At 41.1% G+C, this 23261-nt stretch overlaps 2 protein-coding genes across 5 annotated transcripts; one reads left to right on the top strand and one right to left on the bottom strand.

Moving 5' to 3' along the window:
• Positions 1-23: 23 nt before the first annotated feature.
• Positions 24-17426, top strand: LOC138978323 (DNA ligase 3-like). The gene is made up of 22 exons (XM_070351032.1): positions 24-243; positions 1231-1869; positions 2992-3111; positions 3702-3872; positions 4154-4260; positions 4856-4900; positions 5304-5390; positions 5884-5963; positions 6591-6668; positions 7305-7479; positions 7798-7953; positions 8368-8499; positions 9541-9620; positions 9900-9987; positions 10559-10636; positions 11019-11142; positions 11590-11774; positions 13545-13724; positions 14301-14498; positions 14902-15087; positions 15433-15591; positions 16217-17426. Exons 2-22 carry the CDS (start codon positions 1290-1292, stop codon positions 16319-16321), a joined length of 3114 nt encoding a protein of 1037 aa, XP_070207133.1. The 5' UTR covers positions 24-243; positions 1231-1289; the 3' UTR covers positions 16322-17426.
• Positions 17427-18812: 1386 nt separating this feature from the next.
• On the bottom strand, positions 18813-23261 carry LOC138978326 (uncharacterized). Of its 4 annotated transcripts, none has more exons than XM_070351038.1 (3): positions 23161-23261; positions 21810-21883; positions 18813-20494 (listed from the first exon to the last, which is right to left on the bottom strand). In XM_070351038.1, exons 2-3 carry the CDS (start codon positions 21871-21873, stop codon positions 19752-19754), a joined length of 807 nt encoding a protein of 268 aa, XP_070207139.1. In that variant the 5' UTR covers positions 21874-21883; positions 23161-23261; the 3' UTR covers positions 18813-19751. The 4 variants fall into 4 exon arrangements, with proteins under 4 accessions (XP_070207139.1, XP_070207137.1, XP_070207140.1 ...); XM_070351036.1 differs by having other exon boundaries at positions 23217-23254; XM_070351039.1 differs by having other exon boundaries at positions 21810-21880; positions 23161-23244.

Raw genomic sequence — 23261 nt, 5'->3', positions numbered from 1 at the left:
AAACATACAAATTCTGCCTATTATTGGAATCTTTGCGTGACCAAGAAATGCTTTCTGACAGTCTGTGGTTTCGGTTGGGCAATAGTTACTGTTTTGTGGCAAGGTTTTTGAGCGATGACTAAACTCTAATTTTAGCCGCAAGTTCCACAAATGCAGTGAGCGTATTTGCAGAATTTCACCACATTTTGATCGTGGTACATGTAGCAGACGAATGTTTGCTCATTTCGTTTGCAGAGCTCACAGGTAAAATATTTCCGTGTAATATGTATTCTCTGTTAAACCTTTTATTTGTATAGTAAGCTATGTTTGACCTGAACGACAATTTTTGACAAAAACTATCCAAAGCTAGGCTAGTTTAAATAAATTAATTTGTGTATGCTTGCATTCAAATTCCAGCATGGATTTTTAGTGCAAAACTGATTCTGACTATTAAAATAGCTCAGTTTAGTTATAATATGAGTGTGTTATCAGTAAATAGGTATATGGGGGGTTTAATCTTTTGCCTGTTATATTCCTTTTAATGTGTGCGTTAGGTATTGTTTGTGTGTGTGTGTGCAAGTGTCATATGAGTGTGTGTGAGTGTACGAGTATGTGTGGTTGTATGTGTGTATAATAAATAGAGAAAGAGAGAGAGAGGTACACTGGGTAACAGACATGCAGGCAAGTACCGTATTTTCCGGGTTACAAGGCGCTACAGCGCATAAGGTGCACCCCCTTCTTTTTAAAAAAAATTGTAATCCAGTCACCCATTGGGCGCAGGGGGCCGATAAGGCTCACCAAAATTGAAAAATTTGGGGGCTCGTCCGGGATCCTAGCACCTGTTGCTAGAAATTTCAGTCACCTCAACTCAGGCAAAGTCCTTTGTCCTTTTCCCTCAGCAAGTTCGATCGCTTTCAACTTGTATTCTGCATCGTAAGCAAGTCGCTTCGTCTTCGGCATTGTTGCTGTGTGCCTGTGTGAGGGTGTGTCATGAAATCAAACTGCCGAGAAATGTGACGATCAGTGTGAGTTGTGTAATGGTATTCGAGATGGAGGTGAGTTCTTGTCACGTTTTGTTCCCCATGATTTTTTCCCAAATTTTTTTTTTTCGTATTTCACACACGGATTAGGCGCTTTGTTATACAAGGCGCAGGGGTCAAACTCGAGGAAAAAAGTCGCGCCTTATGACCTGGAAAATACGGTACACATGATTAATACTGAGTTGCATAATGCTTTCTTTTCTTTCAACAGAGTGAAACTTCTCCATGTCCGGATACCAGACGACACATTAAACCACAAATGAGCGTTGGATGTCTCTAAGACTGTGGCAGACAGTTGTCAAAGTTCATCACATTCCATTCTGTTCTTCTGCATCACATAGAACCAGTTTCAGTACCTCTCACGTTTTTGTTAAGGAAGTGAGACTTTCGCAGGCACCCTTTCGCTTAATTCACCATAATTCTCAGGACAGTGTTTACAATTTTATCCCAGTTGAAAGAAGAAGTTTGAGTGGAATCCAGTGCTGTACATATTCAAAACTTCCATTAGCTGGCAGAAAAGTCGTACAACCTTTGTTTGCCGAACCCAAGAGATTTTGCACAAGTATGGCTGAGAACAGATATTGTGTTGGTTATGCAAAACTTGGAACCTCCAGCTGTAAAAAATGCAAGCAAAAGATTGAGAAAGGGGCACTGAGAATCGGCAAAGTGGTGACAAATCCTTTTGGAGACGATGGAGGGGATATGAAACAATGGTTCCACCCAAGCTGCATCTTCGAGATGTTACAGAGGGCCAGAGCAACCACCAAGAAAATAGAGGATCCGGATGATCTTGAAGGCTTCGGTGACTTGAAACAGGAGGATAAAGACTCAGTTAATCAACTGATTGATGGTAAGTGCCGTCTTCTCTGTGTTTTGAAAAACCTGACTGATAATTCTTATTCTTCCTCGTTCTTGGGCTGCATGAAACTCTCACATTCACTCATGTTTTTGCACGAGTGGATATTAACATGTATTGCCGTTTTTACCCCGCTATTCAAGGCAGTGTACGCTGATTGGAAGAAAAAAGTGATGAGACATATCGTCGCTGTCGTCCGCTAACCGTGCAATTGCAGAATCAGTGATTTTACAGGAGCCTCAAAAAACGCGTTGTCGACGGCTGCAACGTCATCCCACATTTGACATGAACTTGTTTCTTATGCTTTACCTATGTGTAAACATGTGATGTAATAAAAAAAATGCAAAATATCTAAAATGTTCGTATTATTTCAGTTACACGCTTGACGACAGAAAATCTGACTGAAGTTACACGGTTAGAGTCAAGAGAGAGAGAGCTAACCGTGTAAGTGGTACATAATATGTCAAGAGAGAGAGAAGATAGAGAGAGCCTAACCGTGTACTCCGTCCCCTAACCGTGTACTCCGTCCCGCCTGCTCGCGTCTCTCATGCACATACACGGTTAGCGTTTACAACATGTGACAAATTAGAGCATTTCCATTGGTCGCAGACACAAGATATTTATAGAAGACATGTGTGAAGTCTGTGATTAGGGTTTGAGATGGAAAAAAAAAATCATATTTTGTCGGTTACACGGTTAGCTGACGACAGCGACGATATATATATTATTATTAGTGTACCAAGTGTGATGTTTGATCATGATGATGGGATAAATGTGGAGGTTAAAGCATTGGCCAGGCAATGGTCATGGGTCATTTATACATTAAAAGGCTGATCCTTCTGGCTTTGGGTCTGTCAGGAGACCCCTGGATTTTGTGATAAATTAGTCCAGTGACCCGTTTTGTGGACTGTGTCCTATTCTATGACTCTGGCAAATAATGCTCTGTCTGTCTGTATGTCTGTCCATCTGATTTTCTTTATGTGTTTGGTAGGTGAACAATACCTGCAAGATTTTTCAATCAGTGCCTCACTCCCAGTCAATCAGTTGCAAGAAGTACATTTACAAGTATTGAACATATGAAGCTCACATGTACCTTTTAAGCTTTCTGTTCAACAGACTTTCTCTCAAAAAGCAACAGCTCAACGCCTAAGAAGAAGAAAGCCACAGTCCAAGCAAAGCTACCATTCTCGCCACCCAAAGCAAAACCATCTCCCAAGAAAGAGCCAGAAGTTGATGGTAGGTGCATGTGTGTGTGTCGGTGGTGTGTGTGTGTGTGTGTGTGTTTTATCTCTCTGTGTGTTATCATGCATTCTCTGTGTGTAAGGTTTAAAGTAAATTACAGTGACTCTGCACATGAGAAAAAAACCCACAACAACCTGAAGTGACAGTAGCTACTTTTGATACTTACATGAGGATCCAACTTGCTGATCAATGTTGTTGTGAGACGTGAGACACAGACACAAATCTCATCATCACACAACCTTATACATGTATAAGGCAAAAAAAATAAAAAATAGGTGTGGTTACGGTAACATAGCCAAAAAAAGTAGGGTAGGAAGGTTAGGCAATCACTTTTTTTTTTGTTAACTTTTTTTTCTAATATGTACAAATTAAACCTACTTGACAGGGAAATAAGTGTGCGACTCGGGCGATTTCGCTTTCATTGCGTTTTCTGCACTGGGTTTTTTTTTTGTTTTTGTTTTTTTTGTTGACAAATGTAATAAAAAGTTATAGGGTCGGCCCCTAAAAATAGGGTAGGTCGGGTTACCGTAACCACACCTATTTTTTTTTTTAGGCCTAACCGCAAAGCATTTCCCTAATTCCAGAATCGAGCACCAGCACATCAGGAGCAGCTTTTGACAGCGATGACCCCAATGTTGAGAAAGACAACTCTTTCCGGCAGTTCAGAAGACTGTGTGCCGACATTGCTGATGAGAACAGCTACACAGGGAAAACACAGCTTGTCCATAACTACATTAGCAAAGGACATAGTGGCAGTAAGTGTTGTGCTTATCACAGAACGGATGTGTGAAAAGATATTTTGATGAAGCAGGCAGTTGTGGGTGTGTGTGGTGTGTGTGTTGATGAAGCAGGCAGCTGTGTGTGTGTGTGTGTGTGTGTGTGGAAGGAAGGGGGAGGAGAATGTCTGTGGGTGGGTGTTTTTCTATTCAAATTAATTCTGCATGTAGTGGAAAGTTTCCTCTCTGAATCCATCAGTACCTGTAAGTAGCCCAAAGGGCTATATATAACTTTATTTGTTTTCCTTGTTTATTTTCAGAGGGTTTCCAAGGTGATTTGTACCTGTTGCTGAAGCTGCTGTTACCTGGTGTGGTGAAAACAGTGTACAACCTGCACAGCAAGCAGCTCGTTAAGCTCTTCAGCCAGGTAATGTTCAGTCTTCTTTCTTCTTCTTTCTTCATGGGCTTAGACTCCGACGTTCACTCATGTTTTTAGCACGAGTGGATTTTTACGTGTATGACCGTTTTTACCCCTGCCATTCTGGCAGCACACGCCGATTTCGGGGGAGGCATGCTGGGTATTTTCGTGTTTCTATAACCCACCGACATGGACTACAGGATCTTTTCCGTGCGCACTTGGTCTTGTGCTTGCGTGTAATGTTCAGTGAAAGAAAACTTTACTGACTATGTTGGCTCTGTTGATGTCTCTGTTGATATTAGAATGTTCTTTTCTTTCACTCATTCATCCTGTTCATGCTTACCGCATTATTCTTTCTATTCTATTTGTCTTCCTATTGCCACTTATTTACATTTGCCTGTGTGTTTTTCTTGCATTAATACATAAATTGTTATATTTAAAAAAAAAAAAATTGGGGGGGGGGGGGGGTGTCTACAGAATGGAGGAGGCGAGGTTGATATTATATTTGCAGATTTCTTTTTTTTATTGAAGGAGTGTAGAGTCCGCTCAAATATTTTCTTTTGTTCTTCTCTATGTTTTTACGCATTTGATTTCTTTGTTTCAGATTTTTGGAACTGACTTGCAAGAGATGGTCGAAGATCTTGACCAGGTAGGCAGAGGTTTTGTTATAATTTTTTGTCTCAGTTCATTTAGTTTTTACGTTGTAGTTTCAGTACAGTGCTGCTGGGGAAATTTGATGTGCAGATAACACAAGGAGCGAACAAATCAATGTAGAAATATTTTACAATAACAAAGTTACCTCCATAAAGGAAGGTGTTTTCATAAAGGTATGGATGAAAATGAACATGTGTTTCGTCTCAGTTAATTATTGATGGAAATTCATTTAGAGTCTAATACAGCAAAACATCTATTTTAACTTGAAGACAGTACATTTCTTTTGATCCATTTTTCTCAGATACTCTCCTCATAAAGTCAGTTAAAATCACCTCCTCTTCCTCTCAGAATTTTCTTTCAAAAAAAGACGTTGCTTAACATGTTTTGGGTATCTGCAGGGTGATGTGGCCGAGACAATCAAAGTGGCCTTTGAGAAGAGCAAGCTTCTCATGCCTGCAAAGAAAAGCACCCTCAGTCTGCAAGAGGTAAGTGTGGTGTGCATCAGCTAAATTTGCACCAGCTGCTCAAAGGCTTGGCCAGGTATATTAGGCGTCTTTGCTTTCACCACTATTTTACTGGTCTGGCAGTGGTCAAACATCGCTCTCATTCTTTTTCAAATATCTTTCGACAGAAGTCCTAGATAATAAGCAGGCATATGTTATTCATGATTCTCTACCACAGTAATCACCTAAAATGTCTCCTGAGCATCTGAGTAAAGAACTGTCAGATTGAAAAGGTTTGAATTGAGAAAAACGTCATTGTGTGTGCGTCCTAAAAATTAATCGTCAGTTTTTGTGGCTATGAACATTATGTCAACAGAATTAATATGAATGATAGAGCTGAAGAAAAAAAATGGAGAGAAAAAAAAAATATATATATAAACGATAGAACTGTTCAATGTTTATCTTCAGGTTTCTGTGGCTTTAAATGTGAAGCGTAGATAATGACTATAAATAATAGATGTGTTGACCGGTCCAGGTGGATGCCTTGCTGGCCAAGCTGTCTCAGTTCACCAAGGAGGAAGACCAGCAGAGAGTTCTAACCAAGATTGCAGTCAAGTGAGTTCACTGCTTTAGGGATAAGGATAATTAAGATTTCATACAGTCCTGGGAGGTTGCCCTCATGAAAATTTGGGCTTCTTTCTCACTGGGGAAAGCCAGCTGCCATACAGTACGGGGCTTTCCATTTAAAACAAATAATTTGGCTTGCGTTTATTCAGGTTTCCAAGCCCTGAGACTTTCGCTGTGAACTTGGGTTCTTTATTGTGTGCATGTGTGCACACGGGGGTGTTCTGACGCCGAGGTGAGTCTGCGCAAAGTTGACTGGAAAATAAACCCTTCGCCTAGATGAATTTCTTTTCCATAAACATTCTTTATGAGTCTTTTTTCACTTTCGTTTGTTTTGCTTGATAACCAGGTATCATAATGAATATAGGAGCACATTCTCCATATAACCTGCTGCACTTTTGATAAGTCATCTTTAAAGTTTTTGTTTATTAACATTATTACCATGGACTTGGGTCAATGTTGATTAAATTACATATCTTATCACAACTCACATTTAGCAATTTACTTCAATTTAGTGCTAGAACGCTGTACTACGCATCACCTTGGTAACAATGTTGATTATGGTACCTGTCTTTCATTTGAGGTTCCAAAATATTCACCTGTATTTACATGTTTCAGATGCACTGCCAATGACCTGAAAATGGTCATACGTCTGATCAAGCACGACTTGCGCATTAACTCTGGAGCCAAACACATGTAAATATTGTGATAGAGAAGCAGTTGCTTGTGTATTGTTTCCGTTTCTTTTTTACTCCTATTGTTTTTTTCTTCTGTTTTCTTATTTCTTCCTGTTAAAGTAGGGCGATGGGGCAACAAGAAAGTTGAGCAAATCCGTGTGCAACTGAAAGCATTTATTTTAAATCAGATTATGTCTTCAAGAAGAAGGAGACATGTTGGGGAAAACGTCACCCAAATTTAAAGTAACTAAAAGTGTACAAAATGTAGAGAGGATGTATGATCACCTTTTTCTTATATCAATGGTTTACATTTATATCCACCTGGGATTGCCTATTTATAAAGTATGTGTGCACATCTACTTTACTCAAAACCTACAGTGGGACATGGAAACCATAACCCACGCTATTGGTACCATCTCAGTTTTGCAATAGTATAGAAAATGGTGACCTAGATCATTTGACTGTATGCACTAGCAACAGGAGTATGTCAATTCTTTTCCTGGTTTTTTTTTAAACAAATAACCAGAAAAACAAGGGTTATGTGGAAACTTGTTCCCAAAACCGTAGATGTCCACATGTAGTTCATGAACTGACAGATGAGCAGACAAGGACCATTTCATTGCATGTATCCTGACATCCTTGTGTGTGTTTGCAGTCTGGACGGCCTAGATCCAAACGCCTACGCAGCATTCCAGGCGTCGCGTAACCTGAAGGATGTGGTTGATCGTGTCCAGCAGAACAAGCAGGATGCACAGGAGAATGGAAAACCTGGACTGGCCAAGAAACTCAGCGTCAAAGCCTCCCTGATGACTCCTGTGCTTCCTATGTTGGTGAGTGAACCGGTGGTGACATTGATGGGGTAGAATTTGATCAGTTATATCTGTGATGTGCGACCATGTAAAGAGCCATGCCAAGTTGTTGTTGTTGTTTACAATTCAAGGGGGTACATTAAGTTTTATATGTTTCAAATTTGTACAAACAAACAATACAATGTTCTGTTGACAAATCATTCTTCTAATTAAAAATGTACTACAGCAAGTTTGACTTGAACGTTTATTCGTCCTCCGCGTTTTTTGGGTTGTTGCTGCTGATTTATTTACTTCAAGTGTGTTCTTGGGGTTTGAATTCTGTTACCTACCATTTGGCAGGCGGAAGCTTGCAAGTCAGTGGAGTATGCTTTCAAGAAATGTCCGAACGGAATCTTTGCGGAGATCAAGTATGACGGAGAGAGGGTCCAAGTTCACAAGAAGGGTCACGAGTTCCGGTACTTCAGTCGCAGTCTCAAGCCCGTTCTACCTCACAAGGTGAAATAACTTTCGTTTCAACTGCTTGCAGTTTTCTTTCTTAGGATAGGGAAATAGACCTGCCCATTGCTGCTTTTGTCTTCTGCATACTTATGATCAATTGAGGTGTTATATTTGTGTGTATGTACTTTTTTTGTTTTTTTGGGGGGAGGCACTGTCACAAAATAGGAGATAAACAACAATGCTTTTCAAATGTTGCCTTCAAAGAGGTAAAGACTGCAATTCAGCTGGTGTTAAATCCACACTGTTTTTCGAAGGTTGAAATGTCCTCATGTTTCAGGATGAGTATATGTAACAGGTTAATGGATTTGTTCATGTGTGCAGTGTCTTCACTTGGAGCTAATAAAGTGTTTCTTGACTCTACTTGACGTGCTGGTGAAAAGCCTTGTAACCACAATCTTTTTCTTTCCCCAGGTGGCTCACTTCAAAGACTTCATCCCCAAAGCTTTCCCCACAGGCAACGATCTCATTCTGGACGCTGAAGTTTTGCTGGTTGACACAAAGACGGGCAACCCACTGCCTTTTGGTACCCTGGGGGTACACAAAGTAAGTGGCTATCTTATAACAGGATGGGTTAAAGATACAATTCTCTATTGGGTCAACGATCAAGCAAAACACCTCAGGTCTGCTCAGGATTGTATGTTGGATAAAAGCCTCCATCCACCCTGTGCAGATTGGACATTTTGTGAATTGAGATTGGTGTCACTTTCGAAATCAAATCAACAACAACTACAAACCACAGGAAGACCAAATCAACAAACTTGACAGAAGAAGCCAAACCACCATTCTTCGTCTGCGCACTGGTCACTGTGGACTGAAAAAACACCTGAAGAGACTTTCTTTCTTTCTTTGTTTGGTGTTTATCGTCGTTTTCAACCACGAAGGTTATATCGCGACGGGGAAAGGGGGGAGATGGGATAGAGCCTCTTGTCAATTGTTTCTTGTTCACAAAAGCACTAATCAAAAATTTGCTCCAGGGGCTTGCAACAGAGTACAATATATTACCTTACTGGGAGAATGCAAGTTTCCAGTACAAAGGACTTAATATTTCTTACATACTGCTTGACTAAAATCTGTACAAACATTGACTATATTCTACCTGAAGAGACTGGGACTTAGCGACACAGCCAAATGTGAGTGCGGCTCAGAGGAACAAACCCCTGAGCACGTTCTACAAACATTCCCACACCTGGAGACAGCACGCCAGCACTACTGGCCAGAAGACACCAGCCTAGGCACCAAGCTCTGGGGACCCGCTGCCGATCTACAGAAGACTGCGGACTTCTTGGCAGCCACCGAACTGAGGATTTAAGGGCCATAACATAGAACGCAGAAGAAGAAGAAAAAATCAATTCACTGAAAAAATCCCACTTTGCACAGAAAACAGTAAGACTATGGATGTTTAATATGACTGTTTCTTACAAAAATCATGATTGTATGAATTTTAGACATGACTGTGCACAGGCATATTCACCAAGATTCATCCATAAAGAAGTGTTTTCCTGAAATTATGCTAGTAATAGACCTCTTTTTTACAAAGAAAATGATAACTGCTATTTTTACTCAATGCTTTATTTTTTATTCCAGAAAGCAGCCTTTTCTGATGCCAAAGTGTGCCTGTTCATTTTTGACTGCCTTCTGATCAACGATGATAATCTCATGGAAACGTAAGCCAGTTCTCTTGTTAAGTTTGGAAAACAAATTCATCTAAATATATTTATAATTTCTTGTGCATATGACAAGTAATAGAATAAAATGGAAAATAGTGTCTTTACTTTATAATAGTAGTATTTGGTTGTGCTTGAATGTCGAAGTGGGATGTGCCTAGTCTTCCTTTATAAAAAGCTGAACAATTTCCATGGAGAAAATATCACATGAAGCCAAGGTTTAAGCTTTATATGTTATGTTCATTCCAAGAATAAAAGTTGACTGATTTTTCTTTTCAGACCACTGAAAGAAAGGAGAAAGATTCTGGAGAAGAATATGACAACGGTGGAGCATCATATTCAGCTGTCTGAAGTTCATGTCATCAAAGTAAGATCTGAGAAACAAAGGGACATTAGCGCTCTAAATAGCGCTCTGTCTCATTTGAGATATTGATCAAAGTAAGAACATGAAGTTTTGGAAAACAAACACGGTTTCCTGGCATCTGTTTGGTTTCAAGCATAAGACTAAAAGACAAACTTGAGCATTGAATCTTCTTTTGTATATTTTAACAATTAGTGATTGCTAATATAAGGTGGGCGTAAAAGAGCCCACATTTGTCCTGGACTGATATGACTATGTCTACTTTGGGATCAGCAAAAGGCGTCCTTTATTGGGAGTCGTGAACATCAGAGGGACGGTATACGTCACAGGTACCACTGTACTATGGTGAATATCAGTCAGTGGAATAGTGTGTATCTGCTACGCTGAATACCAATTGGTGTGGCTTTTACAACTGGTGCTTTTGGTTCTATCGTCACTTTCGAGGAGATATCAGATTTTAGATCCGCACATGATTTATGTATTCTGCTATTAAACAAACTTGCAAGCGGTATATAATATGGAAAGTGCATTCGGTTGGTGAGAGAGTTTGTTAATTGTGCTGTTTGAATGATTTCAGAAAGGGGAGGACCTGCAGAAACTGATGATGAAAGTGTTTGATGAGGGGCTGGAAGGACTTGTACTGAAGGACACAAATGTGAGTGCTGTTACTTCCATCTGCTTCTTGCATTTTACTGGTTCATATGTCTATTATAAAGAAGTGCAACGACTAGTATCTTTACACAAGTGTGTGGGCGTGTGTCGGTGTGTGTGTGTGTGTGTGTGTTCCTTTCATTCAAAGGACTTGGGTGATAGATCTGATATAAACAGCTATTTGAATTATGCTGAACCCCCCCCCCCCCCCCCCACCCCAGAGTTTTTGACTGATTTAAATTTCTGTCTGTGCACAGTCAAGTTATGCCGGGTCATTCTGATGCGTTTTAATCCATTCCTTTACTGTACATAACCTTTTTTGAACATCATGTGATGAATGCGTGTTCATTATGATATTATTATAGTTATCATTATTACCCCTGCAGGGTACCTATGAGCCAGGCAAGCGACACTGGCTGAAGGTGAAGAAGGATTACCTGCATGAGGGAAGCATGGCGGACTCTGCAGATCTCATTGTGCTGGGGGCTTACTATGGCACTGGCAACAAAGGTATTTACATTTGAAACCCTCCCTCCCACCCCCAACCCAACGCACCTACCCCCCTCAGCAATCCCCCACCCCAACCCCACCGCTCCCTCGATTTAACCCATTATTGCCTAGCGTCCTCATATGAGGACACCTCGAATTTAGGCATGTCCAAAAGTCTGAAAAATTCAGGTCTTAAAAAGGTTGGAGTCTGAATAGAGGTAAATTTACAGAGATCATATTAACAAAAAAACTGAAAAAGCAAGGTCACGGAAAGGGGAAAGAGGACAGTGTTCTGTTGGCAAAGGGATAGGAAAACAATGTGTACCAAATAACCTCTCTGGGCAATTAATCTTTCAGGAGCCTGTATGTACCGTACAAGTGTTTGAGCTATCAAAAGCACAGTGTAATCAATTACACTCAAGGAACCATTGTTATGTCCTCATCTCCAAATGTTTCTGATTCTTTCAGGAGGCCTGATGTCGATCTTTCTCATGGGTTGCTACGACCCGGCCTCTAAGCAGTTCTGCACAGTGTCAAAATGCGGCAGTGGACTCGATGACAAGACACTGGACAAGCTTCAGACGGAGCTGGACATGGTGAAGATCAGCAAAGACCTCACAAAGGTGCCTTCATGGCTCAACGTCAAGAAACAGGTATGGGGACTGACAATGATGATTAAGTCTTGCATTGGCTAGTGAGCGAGAAAATCGTGTACCTGTGATGAAAGGACACCCTTGGGACCAACCAAAAGTGTCCCTACATTGCAGGTGGCCTGTCATGACAGGTATATTTGGTAGAGATAGAAAAAGGGATGCCAGAAGATGTCCTTTTAAGGGAGGTGTCCTTCTTCTTCTTCTGCGTTTGTGGGGTGAAACTCCCACGTACACTCGTGTTTTTTGCACGAGTGGAATTTTACGTGTATGACCGTTTTTTTACCCCACCATTTAGGCAGCCATACGCCGTTTTCGGAGGAAGCATGCTGGGTATTTTCGTGTTTCTATAACCCACCGAACTCTGACATGGATTACAGGTTCTTTTTCGTGCGCACTTGGTCTTGTGCTTGCGTGTACACACGGGGGTGTTCGGACACCGAGGAGAGTCTGCACACAAAGTTGACTCTGAGAAATAAATCTCTCGCCGAACGTGGGGACGAACTCACGCTGACAGCGGCCAACTGGATACAAATCCAGCGCGCTACCGACTGAGCTACATCCCCGCCAGGGAGGTGTCCAAGAACACCTATGGGACCAACCAAAAGCGTCTGTACATAATTGTAGTTGTCCATTTTTTTCTTTTTTTTTTTCTTTTTTGCTTAACGCCCAGCCGACTACGAAGGGCCATATCAGGGCGGTGCTGCTTTGACATATAACGTGCGCCATACACAAGACAGAAGTCGCAGCACAGGCTTCATGTCTCACCCAGTCACATTATTCTGACACCGGACCAACCAGTCCTAGCACTAACCCCATAATGCCAGACACCAGGCGGAGCAGCCACTAGATTGCCAATTTTAAAGTCTTAGGTATGACCCGGCCGGGGTTCGAACCCACGACCTCCCGATGACGGGGCGGACGCCTTACCACTAGGCCAACCATGCCGGTCGTTGTCCATTTATGACAGGTATGTTTTATTCCAGTTAATTAACAAGAAGACATCAGGTGTGCTTTATTGGGAGGTGTCTTTTCATGGGGGAGGTCTCACATCACAGGTACTACTGTATAACTTTGTGACAGGTTGTAGTTTGTTGAAACAGGAATTGAGACCTTGAAGATGAAGGAAGAATGCTATATGAAAGTGGTCCAACACCTAAAATAACCTTCTGATCTACATTATACTTGTCTTCTTCTTCTTCTGCGTTTGTGGGCTGAAACTCCCACGTACACTCGTGTTTTTTTGCACGAGTGGAATTTTACGTGTATGACCGTTTTTTACCCCGCCATTTAGGCAGCCATACGCCGTTTTTGGAGGAAGCATGCTGGGTATTTTCGTGTTTCTATAACCCAACAAACTCTGACATGGATTACAGGATCTTTTCCGTGCGCACTTGGTCTTGTGCTTGCGTGTACACACGGGGGTGTTCGGACACCGAGGAGAGTCTGCACACAAAGTTGACTCTGAGAAATAAATCTCTCGCCGAACGTGGGGACGAACTCACGCTGGCAGCGGCCAACTGGATACAAATCCAGCGCGCTACCGACTGAGCTACATCCCCGCCCCCGTTATACTTGTGATCAGCAGTTAATGTAAGAGTGTGTTATTGAGTTCATTTCCTATCAAAAAAGCTTGCCGAAAATGTTCGATCAGCTACAAAGTTATAAATGAAGGAAGGCTAGTTTTGATGTGATAGTAATTGATGTTGAACATAAATTTAACTGTACATTGTTTCATATTACCACTCAAACATAATTCCTGAACTTTAACAGGTGGTGCCAGACTTTGTGGTGAAGGACCCCACGAAGTCTCCAGTGTGGGAGATCATTGGCGCTGAGTTCAGCAAGGCCGAGATTCACACTGCTGATGGAATCTCAGTTCGATTCCCACGCATCCAGAAATTCAGGGATGACAAGACTTGGAAAGAGGCCACAGATTTGCCACGGCTTCAGGTGACAATTTTGTTTAATTTCATCTCATAATTTATCATCCCATTGCTGGGAAATTGGGGTCACTTCCTCCCTATGGAAAGCTACCAGCAACAAGACAAGAGTTGTGCTACCCAAGTGTGTCTGTGCTTAGTTTTCATCAGCCACCTGCATTTCTGGCAGAATGCCTGAGGTCTTGGCTAGAGAAGAGACTGAAGAAGAGTGAAAAGAGTAGATACGTGAATAGACCCGTTTGGGTCAGCATCTGAAGTTAATTCTTCTTACCATGAGCTTCTTCTTCTTCGTTCATGGGCTGAAACGGCAACGTACACTCGTGTTTTCTGGACGAATGTATGACTGTTTTTACCCCGCCATTTAGGCAGCTTTACGCCGATTTAGGGGGATACCATGAGATTTGCGGAAACTTATAACAACGCATGGTATTCCATTTTGTGTATTTTAGTCTCAGAAGTCTTTGATGCTGTCTATGTATGCTTCCTGTATGTGTGAACCTTTGGTTTTAATCGAGACTTGGGAGGTGAGACTGTTCTGTCTGGTATGAAAAAGACCCAATATTTTACATTATTTGTTCTCCTACAGACACTCTACAAAGAATCCAAGCGCACATCTGACTTGGAAGTTGGTCCGTCCACAAGCAAACACAATGATGAAGACGATGACGGCAATGAGAGTGATGGGGATTTGAACGGCATGTCTGAGTCAAGGGAGTCAACTCCGCGCAAGGGAGTGAAGCGAGGCGCCAGCGACACATCACCTGAAGCATCGCCAGCAAAGAAAGTGAGCCGTTTGGAAAGTAACAATTTTCTTGTGTTCTAAAACTGGAAGAAACTGATGATTTTCATTTGATTTTAGAGAGTAATTTATTGTTTTCATGTGCTCCATATAGAAAGTAGGAAAAGCATGTCAGAAAATCCTTCTTTCTGTTTGTTAATAATAATGAGTCTTCGAGCACTTGGACAGCGAAACTTGATGTTAGGATTCAAACCTCATTTTTGCACAGTAGCAGTCGTATGTGAGTTTAGAACCATTCTTTTTGTTAAGCCCATCTGGACAGCCCAGCAACTGATTCAGGGTGAAGTTTAGACTGTCTATGGCATGTGTGGTAAAAGTCCTTACTACTTTTACACTTGAACTCAGAGATGGATTAGTATTGACAACAGCATTCTGTTTCATCTTTCAGGGCAAACCCACGTGTAGGTATGGGGCAGGTTGTTACCAGACGAGCAAAACCCATCAGGAAAAGTTTTATCATCCACCCAAGTCTGAGGGCAAAGCAGCAGCATCTCCAAAGCCTTCCGCGTCTCCTGCAAAAGCCTCACCCTCTGCTAAAAATGCTGCTAGTCCAGCCTCATTGTCTTCTGGCAAGGTATGGACGTGAAACAGAGTCTGCTTTACGATTCAGATATTTTTTGTGGCGTCCTGGTTGTGAATACATAAAATTTGTGATGAAAATCCATTGAACGAAGAGCGGAAAAAGCTGAGTTCATGAAAGTTTTATGGATCAAGCCTGTTTAAAGAGGTTGCATCTTTAAAAGACTCCTGTTAAACTTCTTCAGAATCTCTTTTTACAAAGCCAAAGCCCAAACCTTAATTCCAACCTGCTGTAGTTAACTGAAAGTAAAAGATGCTTGCTCCATGCAGGTTTGAAATCTGAAACTATTATGGTTTCCGACTCTGCAGTAATTGTCATATAACTTTTTCTTCCCTGCAGAAACTACAAGACACATTCCGTGGCTGCAAAATAATTCTGCCAGACTCAACAGCAGACTACAAAAAGCTGAAACGCTACGTCATTGCCTTTGACGGAGACCTGCTGCCAGACTATGATGTTCACACTGCTACGCACATAATCGCTTCTGATAAATCAGAGGTAATCGTGAAAGTTGCTCACAAACAGTATATTGTGTGTGTGTGTGTTGCGTAGTGTTTGCCTTTAACCATGAATATCTCACACACTAGAGAAATAAATGTTTCTTTATAGGTGTGTTATGCGGGCATAGTAGATATAATTAACATGCACATCCTGTTTAATATTTGCGTGCATGCATATGTTTGTGAATGTGTGAGTGTTGGAGGAGGTGGTCTTTGTGTGCCAGTGTGCGAGTCCCGGTTCATCTTACATGTTTATGAAGCGTGTTACTAAGTCGTCCTACTCAGACTCCGCACTGGACATAACAGACTAAACCATCATATGGCCACAAAGCTGAAGGTAGTTCCCTCCCCCCTATGTCCGTGTGGCAAGAATCAGACAGCAGAGCACATCCTGCAGGCTTGTCCATACCACAGTGCTCTGAGGGACACCACCTGGCCAGAGGAGACAGTGCTACAAAAGAAGCTATACGGCCCCAAAGAGGACTTGGAGAGGACAGCACGTTTCGCCCTGCAGTCCGGACTGACGATCTAACAGCGAACGACAAGAAGAAGAAGAAGAAGCGTGTTACTTAGGCCTTACTTTTAACACAGCAGCATACAGCATTGTTTGTTGTATTTTGCAGGTGAAGGAGAAAGGCAAGTCAGCGCAGGTTGTCAAGCCAGAGTGGCTGTGGAAATGCATCAAGTCCGGAAAGCGTGTGCCTACAGAGGCCTACAGGCCTGCATAAGCCTACAGGCCTGCATGATGAGTTGAACAAAGAAAAAAAAAACATCAACAAGAGGATACATGGAAGTGTGTTTGCAGATTTGCTGTGGATAAATAAAATACATATCATGAACTGAAGTTTGACAACTCTGCTGCAAGTTGTCAGATTGTTTTTGTTGTGCAAGATGGGGACATTTTACAGAACAGGGTAGTGTTCTTTTGTGTGGGTATACATTGGGGTGTGGCTATCACTTTGTGTCAGCTTTTGCATGGGTGCGAGTGTTTGTGTGTGTGTGCATGTGAAAGCGTTACATTACGATATAATATCAGCGTGACTGCAGTTGTATTGTAATAGATAGAAGGTATACCTTAACAGCATACCATAATTTATATTTAACTACAACAATTTTAGTTTTTACAACAGTATTTGTTTGTATCTGAGTGTTTAATGGCAGCAGCATGTTGTTTGAGATTCTACATGTGTACATTTCACCAATAAAAATCTATGCATTCTAATGAGAAACTAGGAATTGTTGACAGCTGTTTGTTTGTTTTTCATCCTTCCTGAACATCTTAATATCTAATGCCGTCTCTTAGATTGTGTGCAGCTGCTGTATTTTTTGTTGACCCAAAAATAAATTTGAATTTTGTACTGTATAATCATGTCTATAATTTACTGTACCATCACAAAATGCAGTGCTTACCATATGTGGCATTATTGTTTCTTGTCAGCATCTTTCGATAAAGGAATCGGAATGTTTCAATTACTAGACAGTGTCCAGTGCCATGAAATATATTGAGAAAATCTCTATTCTATCAGATGTATTAACAAAATCTGTTGCATGTACTTCAAAATTAATAAAACCAAATTTGTACGCACGGTTTGTCAAGTCGTCTCTACAATCAGACGGAGGGGAGTTGAAGGGCGAAGTAAACTGCAAGATACAGGAAAATCCATATGTTGTAAAAATCCCCTGAAATTATCAGTTGTATAAATTTTGCAGTTTTTTATGATACAGTTTATGTATATTTAATGCATGTTCTTGTGTATTGTGAAGACTCGTCCCATCGCCTTTCCTCTTACACTTGGTGTGCAACACTCTCACTAGTAAAAGCACTTTGCACAAGTCATGTGTTTGTTTGGTTGTACATGTACTGCAGTTCTTCTTGTCTTTCTGTCCTGCATTCTCCCAGTAAGGTCATATATTGTACTACGTTGCAAGCCCCTGGAGCAATTTTTTTATTAGTGCTTTTGTGAACAAGAAACAATTAACAAGTGGCTCTATCCCATCTCCCCCTTTCCCCGTCGCGATATAACCTTGAACGGTTGAAAACGACGTTAAACACCAAATAAAGAAAGAAAGAAAGAAAGTCTTTCTGTCCGAGTAACCACCCCTCCCCTTTATAATGTGGTAAGTGTTCCAGCCCGTCGCGATACAACCTTGAATGGTTGAAAACGATATTAAACACCAAATAAAAAAAGAAAGTGTTCCAGCATGCAGTGTACTAGAAATAAAAGTTCTGCAGCAAGGAAGACTAATGATTATCTAGAATCAAAAAACAAGAAAGGTATGTTGTTGGAACATTTAATTGTTGAAAAACCAAAACGTTACGTTCACAGATATTTCGACCCAGCAGTCTTTTAAGTGCACAGACGGACAAACACTAGTTATACAGAAACACTAATAATACTTGAAAGACCGCTGGGTTAGAATATCTCTGAACATAACGTTTTGTTTTTTCAACAATTAAATGTTCCATCTACATACCAGGCATGGGAATTGAAAATTGTAAAAAAGGCTGAACATTTGTAAGTAATAACGAAGTCTACGGTGCGAAGCACCTAGCCTTACTAGGGGGGTCCAGGGGCATGGCCCCCCCCCCCCCCCCCCCGGAATTTGTTTTCTCCAAAGAACCCAAATGGTGCAATTTGGTGTCATCTTAGCTCCAAGTTTGCCATTTAATTCAGTTTTTAGAACCATTTTTGCCTCCAATTTTTTTTTTCGGTGAAAATTTCTGCTTTTTTTGCGGAACAAACAAAAAAATCGGCGGAAATTTGCCTTTCGGCGAACAATTCCCATGCCCGACATACCTTTCTTGCTTTTTGATTTTGGAACGTTGGCAGTCTATTTGTTTTTTTTATCAATGACTACATTTATATAAGGCAACAAAAAAAAAAAGTCTGTTTACAGTATTCCGACCGAGCCTATTTTTTCGCGCGACCCTAGACTTTATTTTTGGCATTTGAAAAAAAAAAAAAAAAAACTTTGTTTTTTTGGCAAAATAACTTAAAATATGTTTTTTGGGAGGAAAAAAAAATCCCGACCTACCGACCCTATTTTTTTGGCCTATGTTACCGTGAACAGACTTCTTTTCTTAGTTGGCCTAACTGTACTGGTTGCTCAAAAATCTACACACCCATTTTCTCTTTGTTTTTCTACTTTGTGTGAAACTCTCTTTTTCCGTCTCACTCTCACACACACACACACAGAGCATCAGAAGAAAAAAATGTATTAACGACTTTCATTTTATCTTTAAACATTTGAACAAATACAGAGACAGAGTCACTCGATCAGTCACACAAATCATTACTTCTAGGAGGGACATACACAGAGAAATTAAAGGCACAGTAAGCCTCCCGTAAACCATCACAGAGCTCCCCGAGCGTCTAAATACAGTACAAGCATACTTCCATTTGAACGCTCACCGAACGGGAACATCCTGGCTGCTTTCTGTCGAGCGTGAGACATTTTCAAAGAATTTATTTTCGTAGACTTGTTCCGTTAACAACAACGGCGCCTCGTTTTTGCGCTAGACCTAACTTTTAAAATCTAAATAATAAATTGACAGCTTGTTACACAAACATTCTTTAATCATAAAAGAATTCGTTTTTCATCAAGACAAGATCAGAACAATTCGAAGTTGTGAAAGTTTAAAAAAAGAAAAGCCCGGAAGTAGGGTCACGCAAGGGTCGTAGCAGACGACGGCCGGTTTATCAGTGCAAATCGCCGTTCCTCTCAACAGTCAAAAGCCATCGCTAGAGTTCTTGTGAACCACAGCCGTTGTTTCGTGCATAAAAAAAACGTGCTATTGTAGATAAGCTCACGTCGAGTCGCATTCAAATGACTAACTATGACGACTGCATTGTGAAAAGGGAAAACTGAATCACACGGGTTCACGGTGGCTCAGGGGTAAGATAAACCACGCAAAAATAAATTCTTTGAAAATTGTTCGCTCTTTACGGAGGGCACCTAGGATGTTCTCAATTGGTGAGTGTTTAAATGAAATGGTGTTTGTACTGTGTGTAAAAGCCTGACCGTATCTGTGATGGTTTACGGGAGGCTTACTCTGCCTTTAATTCTGTGAAAATTCACAATTTCTAAGCATGGCATTCTTGCTCAGTCTCCATGACACTGACCAAGCAAAAAATAGAATTAATCTGACAGTAATATTTACTGTTTCTTTGCCAGAACATTGATGTAGAAACCTCCCAACCTGGCCTTGTTCAGCTCTTCCTCAGCCCACTCTTTAGCGTCAAAGTTATCTCCCCACGCCTTAAGATTCGCAAGACGAGCCATAAAAACAGCCTCCTTCTTCCTACGTTGTTCTCGCCTGATCTTTCTCAAGGTGAAGGCCATGCGCTTGCGGAACTTTTTCAGAAGATGCCTCTTCATCTTTCTTCGTCGGATCTTCATGATATAACGGGCTTCTTTTGGTGTGTTTCGCTGCGAGTTCTCCGGCTCTGCAACTTCAGACTGGCCTGGGCGGTCCGGCGTGTCGATGATGAGAGAAATGAGGGAGGGAATTTTGGGTAGGTCGTAGGACACGGCGCCAGGGGTTTGCTCCAGGATGGTCAGATCTGGCAGAGTGGACAGTTTCTGTGATGGACAGATGTACTCTAAATGTCCCACACCCGGCCATGTTGCCAAGCTCAAGCCCTGACTGTCTGTAGTTGTTGTCTCAGCACTTGCGTTGGGCAAACTTGTCAACTTGGTGCCGATGTCAAATAAACTGTTCCCATTTTCCTTCCTGTTTGCAACTGTGTTCAAGTTGGTGTTCTCTCTCGGTGATTTCGTTTGCAAGGATGCACAGGGCAAGTGAGGCACACATTTACTTGAACCACTGTGGTAGATTGAAGCCGCTGTGCCTTTCTGACGGCCTAACCCAGGCTGTGTCACCGTCTTTCTACTGGTGCCTGCAGAAACACAGTTATTATTAATAGATAGCATAATGGGATGTAGATGGCATACATAAAGCATAAAGAGATATTCAGTTTTGAAAACATTTAAGTTTTTATCTTATTTGTCTCTGTCTGTCTCAATGGGTGATAGGTATGTTAGAAAAGAGTTCTAATTAATATATTATCCATTTACTTATCTATAGTGCCTGCACATTACCACCAAAAAAAAGAGAAATTGGTTATGTACATATTAAAAAAAACTATTTTTCGGTAATACATATATGCAATGAGGTTGTGAGTTCAATAATTTTAAACTGAATAATATAAAGATTACTTTGCGCAAGTACACAGAAAGCTGATGCCTGTTTCCATAATTTCCTCTTTGCTTTTTTAGCAACACCATTGGTATTAAAAAAATAAATAGATGAACTCGGGATATAACGTACTCCAGTTTGTATGGATTGTGAAAGAGTGAATACTTTTGCTTTTATTGTGGCAAACTTTTCACACATGCTCCGCAGGGGTGTCGTTTGGATCGGCCCTTCGGCCAATCGCCGATTTTTTTTTACTTTGTCCGAAACTTTCATGTCCTTATCGGCCAAATGTCCGAAGAGTATTCGTCTGGATCGGCCAAGTTTTGTCCGTTCTTTTTATTGGTCAGGCTTTGATTGCTAAAACTGCTGCCGATCTACTTAGTCAACTGACTGGCGTTTATTTTCTTCGCGAATACCAAAAACGAAACATAAATGTTTTGAACGGAAGCCATTGACGAAAAATATAGCTGCCAGAGTGGTTTACCTTGGACAAGGGAAACCACACTCTCAGCGTTTGCGTCCGCCGGTTTACGATAGTTTAGTTTATCAGTCAGTCAGTGCTTTCGATTTGGATTTGAACATCATGTCGCAACCAAAAACGAAAAAAAACAACTAAATTGATCAGTGGCCAAGGTTTGCTACCCTTCGCCAAGGTAGGTAATTCCGGACAAAATGATAGCAACACCGCGAATGTGGGCAGTGTCAGTGTGAGTGATAGTAGTGTTGTCGAGTCGATCGAAGCAGACGCAAGCAGACGACAGTCACCGTGAATCGAAAATAATAGCCGAACATTTTCCAAAATGTCCTAAAGCTTTCTGACAGTTTCGGCCAAATGTCCCAACATGAAAATGTCTAGCAACACCCCTGGCTCCTTGTCCACCCGTTTCAGAACCCATTGCCAGTGACTGGCCTACAACGTCACGTGAGAAAGTTTGCCTCAATAAAACCAAGAGTATCCACTCTTTCACAAGCCTGACAGTGATTTTCAAACATCATTGTCACTTCCACTTGCATACCTGAAATACTCATGCGTAAAAGGTCATGACAGATTTTGTGCAAGGCCCTCCCCTGTAAAGCCATGGTGGTCCTGCTGAAATATAATCAAAAATATTAAAAAAAACATGAATGATTCCACATGAAGACATTAATTTAGTGATAATATATTTTTCAATACCGAGGGGGTAAAAAAAAGCAAAAATACAATACTGCTTTTTTGTTATTTTCTTAAAGGCAGAGTAAGCCTCCCGTAAACCATCACAGATACGGTCAGGCTTTTACACACAGTACAAACACCATTTCATTTAAACACTCACCAATTGAGAACATCCTAGGTGCCCTCCGTAAAGAGCGAACAATTTTCAAAGAATTTATTTTTGCGTGGTTTATCTTGCCCCTGAGCCATCGTGAACCCGTGTGATCCAGTTTTCCCTTTTCACAATGCAGTCGTCATAGTTAGTCATTTGAATGCGACTCGACGTGAGCTTATCTACAATAGCACGTTTTTTTTATGCACGAAACAACGGCTGTGGTTCACAAGAACTCTAGCGATGGCTTTTGACTGTTGAGAGGAACGGCGATTTGCACTGATAAACCGGCCGTCGTCTGCTACGACCCTTGCGTGACCCTGCTTCCGGGCTTTTCTTTTTTTAAACTTTCACAACTTCGAATTGTTCTGATCTTGTCTTGATGAAAAACGAATTCTTTTATGATTAAAGAATGTTTGTGTAACAAGCTGTCAATTTATTATTTAGATTTTAAAAGTTAGGTCTAGCGCAAAAACGAGGCGCCGTTGTTGTTAACGGAACAAGTCTACGAAAATAAATTCTTTGAAAATGTCTCACGCTCGACAGAAAGCAGCCAGGATGTTCCCGTTCGGTGAGCGTTCAAATGGAAGTATGCTTGTACTGTATTTAGACGCTCGGGGAGCTCTGTGATGGTTTACGGGAGGCTTACTGTGCCTTTAAGTCACACAGCAAATGTCATGCGAGTTAAACATGCATTCCTGTTTTGTTTGTGTGCTGTTGCTGTGTACATTTCTGTTTTAGTTTTACAGTTTACGCAGTTTTACAGTATCATACTTGCATGGTTCTCGGGTCCTGGCCGGTCAAAAGTTGATAAAAGATCTTGTAAGGGGATAAGGGAATAAACTCGCTCTCTCTCTATCCTTAAACCAACTCTCTTTTTCTCCCCTGTCCCTTTTCATCCTCTAGTTTCCTTTCTCGTATATCGACAGCATGACCTCTGGCATCAGAAAAATGCGAAATTGTCGCAATTTGTGCACGTGCTTGTTGACCGATTAGCAACAGAAATATGCATGTGTATATCTAGAAACGTAGGAAATTAATAAGCAAGCATATGAAGTCTTACTTTAAAAATTATACTGGACTTTCGATGTGGTTTGTTCTTCCGATTTTCCGTCTCACCTCAACATGGCTTTCGGCAGAGTTGTGTCCCTTGTAAGTGTTAGA

Source organism: Littorina saxatilis, linkage group LG10 (assembly GCF_037325665.1).
Source record: "Littorina saxatilis isolate snail1 linkage group LG10, US_GU_Lsax_2.0, whole genome shotgun sequence".
NCBI classification, from domain to species: domain Eukaryota; kingdom Metazoa; phylum Mollusca; class Gastropoda; order Littorinimorpha; family Littorinidae; genus Littorina; species Littorina saxatilis.
This window is presented reverse-complemented; position numbering and strand designations above follow the sequence as displayed.